The sequence below is a fragment of the Pagrus pagrus genome (assembly GCF_965226575.1).
Source record: "Pagrus pagrus genome assembly, chromosome: 2".
Lineage (NCBI taxonomy): Eukaryota > Metazoa > Chordata > Actinopteri > Spariformes > Sparidae > Pagrus > Pagrus pagrus.
In genome coordinates this window covers 34229493-34235889 of record NC_140186.1, presented here as the reverse complement: position 1 = coordinate 34235889, position 6397 = coordinate 34229493, and the positions used below count along the sequence as shown (strand labels likewise).

The following is a 6397-nucleotide window of genomic DNA, read 5'->3' as shown; positions in this document are numbered from 1 at the left end:
GTAAAAAACAAAGCAAACAAAAAAAAAACAAATGCTGATATCGATATTTAATTTTTTAAAAAATTAAAATACAGTATACTTTGTAATTGTGGTATATTGGGCAAGAGTAAATCATAAACACATAACAAACTATGTTAATTAGATAAAAACAGACATTTTACAGTGTACAAATCAACATGTCAGTGCTCCCTGGTTGGCAAACTATTTTTAAATGACTAAACTGGTGGTTAAATCAGTTTATTAAATCCATTTATTTTCTTTGTATTTCTGGTCAATCACTTGTTTATCTGCTATTTAATTAATATAATTTTGTTACAACTATGATGATCTTATTTTCTGCCTACAATACATACTGTTGTTGACGTCTGGACCCATTTTAAGTATTCCTCATAACAGACATCTGAAAAATGTTTAAGTGATAAACAAGTTTTTTACACTTCTTCTGCTGATGAGAATAATTCAGCATGTATGGCATGTGTGTTCCGTGTGTGTGTGTGTGTGTGTGTGTGTGTGTGTGTGTATTAGTCTGTTTTGAGTGCTTTGAGGGCAGAGAAAGACAGGAGGGAGTGCATGACCACGGCCCCAATGTTATAGAGCAGCAGCAGCAGTGTCACACTCCAGCAATAGGCCTGCAGGAGAGAAGAAAACATATCATACACTTGTATTCCCTTATTACTCAACTACATCAACATCTACAGTCTCTACAATAATCTACATCACATAATCTACACTGAAACTTCTTGGTAGCAAGAACTATGAACTTTTCCTCATGTCTTGTGTCAGAAATCTGGTGGTGTTGCAGCCTTATACTGTATCTATTTCTGCTCATCATCATCACAATGCCTTCAACACCCCTCTCTATTCAGCTTCTCTTATCTGTTTTTTGTTTTTATTTGTCTTCACTTAAGAAAAGAAAAAATAATTAATGAGAGCAACACACTTACTGCCAGGGCTTCCACAGGACATTCATAAGATGTATGTCTGTAGTGATCAGGAAATTGCACCACACACAGCTCTTTGTGTAAAATGCTGAGGTTGTAGCAGTATAGGCAGAAGGCAAGCATTGTCCCCAGCAGGCCAACCACATTACTATATGCACAACCTTGAAGCTGTGGAGGGGGCAGACAAGATCCATCATTGTACATTTCACTGACTCTGAGTATTACACACGCCATTTTATTATTACAAATATTTTTTTCAGGGATGTGATGTGCTGCATAACCTTCAGGAACTGTGACATTAAAAACCTTAAAATCAGTGCAGTGTTCAGACTAAATGCTTGTTCTTAGCATCGAAAAACAGAGGGGAGAAAAGTTCTATTATGTTTTTAAATGCTGATTGGATCAAAATCTCCCATGAGCCTTTAGATTAGCTTGTTATGTGAAAATACCAGTAGTCTGCTGGGGTTCCTCTCACTGGCCATGGTGAATGATCCTCCTGCCACAATCTGCAACACACACACACACACAAACACACAGTATTGGGCTGGTAACTGGGAGACTCCAGGGAGAATAGCGACCACTCTGTGGAAGCTGATGAGGATCCAAATAAAGAACAAAGATGGCTTTCATCAGAGTAAATAACATAAAGCAGAAAACTTTGTATTTCATGATTTTTGATATCATTTTTGTTTGCTAAGATACATACAGCAGGGTCCAAAGGAGACCACATTGAAAATCTCTAATTTTGTCACAAAAACCTGCAAATAATCAGACATTTAGAATGTAAATGAATGTGTCAGAAGACAGATTGTCATTCTAAGTAACAGCGGCTTTGTCAGTGACAAATCATGGCCAGACTAAAGGTTTCTAAGGTAGCAGTGCATGTAAATCTAATATGCGGTACAGAAACTGGATCAGTTGTATCCAAAGCACGATGAGGCAGAGCCAAAGGGAGCGCACCATCAGGAGAACAATACATCAAGCTCAGTTTGCTGAGAAAATAGAGAAGCAGCTTCATTACTGGGCCTCCTCTGGAGTTGGGCAACTGCACAGAATTGACTCCACCCTGACTAAGGTGAAAAAGAACTGTCATGGACTTGGTCATGACAGAACTACTTGAAAACCAAAGAAGACTAAGAAGTCGACTCAACCCCTCAACCCCATTCAGCATTTATGGGGTATCATTTATTTAAAACATGGGAAACTGTCCTTTAAGCTAAGAAATGATTCTGTTTCCTGATCTGCCAACACTGTAATTAAAGTTTGTTTAGATTTAGGCACCTTAAACAACTTAAGGCTAGGAAGAAATCTGCCTACAGTTCAGTCTTGGAGTAAATCTGTTCTGTGTAGGTAAGGCCATTCTGTTGCTGGTTCAAACTGTTTTATTCAGTACAGTACTAGGCCTGTAAAAGCACTGCTTACAAGGTTAATAACTCTGCAACAATACAATGCTGTCACTCAACCTGTTACGAATTCCTTTATTTTCAGTCAAAGTCAGCCGTCATGCAACAGCAGGTATGTGTGTTGTATCTACAGTACAGTTATAATTTCTTCAGTGCTTTTGTACACTTATCAGACTTTCCATTTTACAGTAAACAAATCTACATAAAAGTCTTTCCAGCTTCTGCAATGACATGCTTTTCATTGGACTTTTGAGTCCTGACTGCTCTTCATCGGATTTCTTTGCCTGCATTGGACTGCCTCTCTAATTTAGACCATTGTCAGTCTCACTATCCTGTAAGCCTTCTATACCTTTGGTTTTTCATAATGAATCAGTGAAGTGCACCTTCTCTGCATCTCAAGTCTGCATTTGGGCTCATTCCCTGTTACCCTGATCGCACCAGCTGACACATTAATCATTTACTCTATTAAAAGACAACAGTTGAAACTGCTGAATTACCGATAGCCAGACTTAGAATTAGACTGAGTCAGTGGGTACATACTACAATCCCCATGGCAAGTGGCAGTATGTAGAGTTTTGGCAGAGTTTTGTTGGAGTCAGCGAGCAGGACAGACAGCAGCACCTGGAACAGCCCCAACAGGATGGTCACCACCTACACAAACACACACACACACACACACACACACACACACATACACAGACACACACATACAGATTAAGAATGACCATGGACTGAATGATAATTGATGGATAGTTGGACTTTAAAATCTGTGTCCTGATCTCACCGCAGCAGTTTCATGGTCAAACCAGGTGGCGAAGCGATGTGACCTGGGTCCGACTGCTGACACTCCCTCAGAGGACATGTTACTGCAAAACAGGACAGTGAAGTCAGAAACAGCAGCAGGACTCATCTGAATTTAAGGGGGGTTCTTTACAGACCTGGTGTTCAAACCAAGCACATACCACCGTAGCTAACACACAAACAATACTTAAATAAATACATTTCCCTGCACGACCACCAGTCCTGTGAACTCTGCTGGACTCAAACAAAGTGTCTGCAGCTATTTTAAAGGCTTGTTTAAAGACACATTTGACAAAGAAAAACGGCATTCTCAGAAACTAGTGAAGAGAGGCCTAGGCCCTTGCCAGAGGACTGCAATGCAAATACACAGATTACATGGAATATAGATTACAGTCCATAAATTACAGAGTACATTTTTCACACATATGGGGTAACAATGAAGTAGCTACAACTTTTTACTTGACGGTAGAAGGGTAGAGGTAGTGGAATGGGTGGGTAACAAATCTGAATGTAAGTGAGACCTAGAAATAAATTAAAAGCGCGGTGTTGGAGGGTATAAAAGAGGGTATGTGTACAGTATTTGTATGTTGTCTTTAATTCATTTTGATGGGATGTTTGTGCTTTTATCCTTTTGTTCTCTTTATGTCATTTACATTGGTTATGGCACAATGGTTTTTCACATCTTGAAAAATAAATTTTGGGGGGAAATTTAGGATATTACCAACAAGAAAAATGCTTGGATAATGGGGAAAAAAAATAGGATAATATCTGTAGATTTTGAGCCAATGAGCCATTTATTTTGGTATTTTCCTATTGTTGCATCCTTCTGGCAGCAGGTGGCAGATTGGTTTGCTGAACAAGCAGTCCTTTCACATTCATCACCCGTCAAATACTGCCAATACTAGACGCATAACCTGTTGAAATGTTAACCTAAAGCTTTGCATTAAACAGTTCAATGATATATGTTCCCTCTGACTTTCAACACATAGCAATATGTAAGACAGGTCAAATGAAATGGTTCATGAGTTTATTTTTGAGGAAAATTCCAGGGTAAAATGTTGTTCTTTGAAAACTGCAAAAGATGATCAGAAAGACTGTATAAGAAAAGACCTGCATAGAGCCAAAGAACAACAGAGACAGACCACATGATCATGAGACATCAGCGTAGAGGGCAAAAGACAGTGGGACACCGATAAAACTAAGTAGCGTGTGTGCTGTATTTATGCAAGTGCACTCACTCGTGTGTGTTTCTGTTGCATATCTGTTTGGACAGGGAGGAAGGGATTGAGGAACATGAAACAGAATGAGGTAGTGAAAGAGAGAAAAAAGGAACAGAGAGAGAGCGAGAGAGAGTGAGAGAGAAAGAGAGATTGTGAGTATGTTAGTTCATCAAAACCACATGTCTGAATACTCTTAGGAAAGACAGGAATGCTGCGGATGAGAAGCAGATGTGGTGACATCAGGAGGAGGGCAGAGAGACTTAAACAGGGGGGACTGGTGGGGGGCAGTGAGGGGAACATTCTGTCCAGTAATCTAAAACAGAGTCACTTCCTCTTTTGATGTAGATATTTTGAAAGTGGAGTTTGAAGATTTACTTGGGATTTACAAGTGGATTTCCATGTCCTTAACAAACTAACAACATGTTTACCCTGTGAAGTGAGAGCATGCAGCACATGCAAAAGAAGGTAATCAAGCAAAATTTTCTTGTGTCACAAAGCAGCAGAATTTGTTTGAAATGCAGTTCTACACTTCCTGTATAGGTACAGAAAGGCAGTAAGGTACAGAAAGGTATAGACAGGCTGCATATGGATATTAACCTAGGTACAGACACAGTGCATACAGGTATAAACAGGGTACATACAGGGTGCATAGAATATATATACGGGGTACATACAGGTATAAGTAAGGTACAGACAGGGTGCACAGGGTATGGGCAGGGTAAGTACAGGAATAGACAGGGTAAATGTAGGTACAGACAGGGTGCATACAGGTAAAAAAGCAGGGTACATACAGGCACAGACAGGGTGCACATGGTATAGATAGGGTACATATAGGTAAAGACAAGGTACATAGGCATAGACAGAGTGCATGCAGGTACTGACAGGGTACATAAGTATAGACAGAGTATGTGCAGGTATGAACAGGGAACATACAGGGTGCATAGGGTATGTACAGGGTATATATGGTTATAAGCAGGGTACAAACAGGTATGGACGGGGTGCGCAGGGTATAGACAGGGTACATAAGGGTGTAGATGGGATACATACAGGTATAGACAGGGTACATACAGGGTGCATAGGGTATATAGGCACATACAAGTATAAACAGGGTACACATAGTTACAGACAGGGTGCACAAGGTGTATGGTACATACAGGTACAGACAGGGCACATACAGGGTGCATAAGGTATATATGGGTTACATATGAGTATAAACAGAGTACATACAGGAACAGACGAGGTACATAGGTATAGATAGGGTACATGCGAGATTAGACAGGGTACATACAGGTATAAGAAGGGTACATATGGGTATAGACAGAGGTTATACAGGTAGCTCAGAGTACAGACAAGGTGCATACAGTTAGACACAAACATGGTGCATGCCAAAATAGACTGAGAGATGTCTTTTCTTAATCAGGTTGTATGGTGCAACTATAGAAATCAAATGTGTTATTCAGTGACTGAATACACGAGGCAAATACTATAATATATATTTACATGAAACCGAAAGTCCCAAAAACAATCAAGAGTTGAACCTGGCTGGCAGCAAAGATAGCACGTGTCTGCTGGTGTGCACACACAATATTCCATCAAATATCAATATGCCAACTTTATTAAAGTTATTTCAATTCGTCCAACACAGTTTTGGTCGAGCAACTTTGTGGCATTACTTAAAACGGACATACGTCATTGTCTTCTTATCTGATGTTGAATAATGCACAATTTGGCACTTTTACATCAAAGTGTTCTAATCCATTATGCAAAAACCATATAAAAAACGTGACATTGTGCTTCCTACGGGACCAATTATTGGTTGTTCTGAGTAACATAAAAAGCGTCTGTATTGCCATATAAAGTAGTGGGTTACTTACCACACTACAGGTTGAGATGAGATTCCTGAGATGTCTCTAGATGATCCAACAGGGTTTGTATGCCACACCGAGAAAACAGTCTTTCCTCCAGTCTTGTCCTTAAAATGAACTTATTACGAAGAAAAATGCCCACAACAACATGATTTCTGGAACTGAAA

The 6397-nt window shown here is 39.6% G+C and overlaps 1 protein-coding gene across 1 annotated transcript; it reads right to left on the bottom strand.

Annotated features, from left to right (window-relative positions):
- Positions 1 to 32: 32 nt before the first annotated feature.
- LOC311274944 (uncharacterized protein) lies at positions 33 to 6396 on the bottom strand. Its single transcript, XM_084382983.1, has 6 exons — positions 6240 to 6396; positions 3129 to 3210; positions 2885 to 2995; positions 1391 to 1447; positions 945 to 1109; positions 33 to 629 (listed from the first exon to the last, which is right to left on the bottom strand). Exons 2-6 carry the CDS (start codon positions 3204 to 3206, stop codon positions 522 to 524), a joined length of 519 nt encoding a protein of 172 aa, XP_084239109.1. The 5' UTR covers positions 3207 to 3210; positions 6240 to 6396; the 3' UTR covers positions 33 to 521.
- Position 6397: the final 1 nt, after the last annotated feature.

Bases quoted from the DNA above. Each gene is read 5' to 3' on its own strand.
- LOC311274944 (XM_084382983.1), bottom strand. From the start codon at position 3,206: ATGTCCTCTGAGGGAGTGTCAGCAGTCGGACCCAGGTCACATCGCTTC. The intron at 1,448-2,884 runs GTATGTACCCAC...TGTGTGTTGCAG, and splicing joins CACTTGCCATGGGGATTGTA to ATTGTGGCAGGAGGATCATT. The intron at 1,110-1,390 runs GTATTTTCACAT...CCCCCTCCACAG, and splicing joins GGAACCCCAGCAGACTACTG to CTTCAAGGTTGTGCATATAG.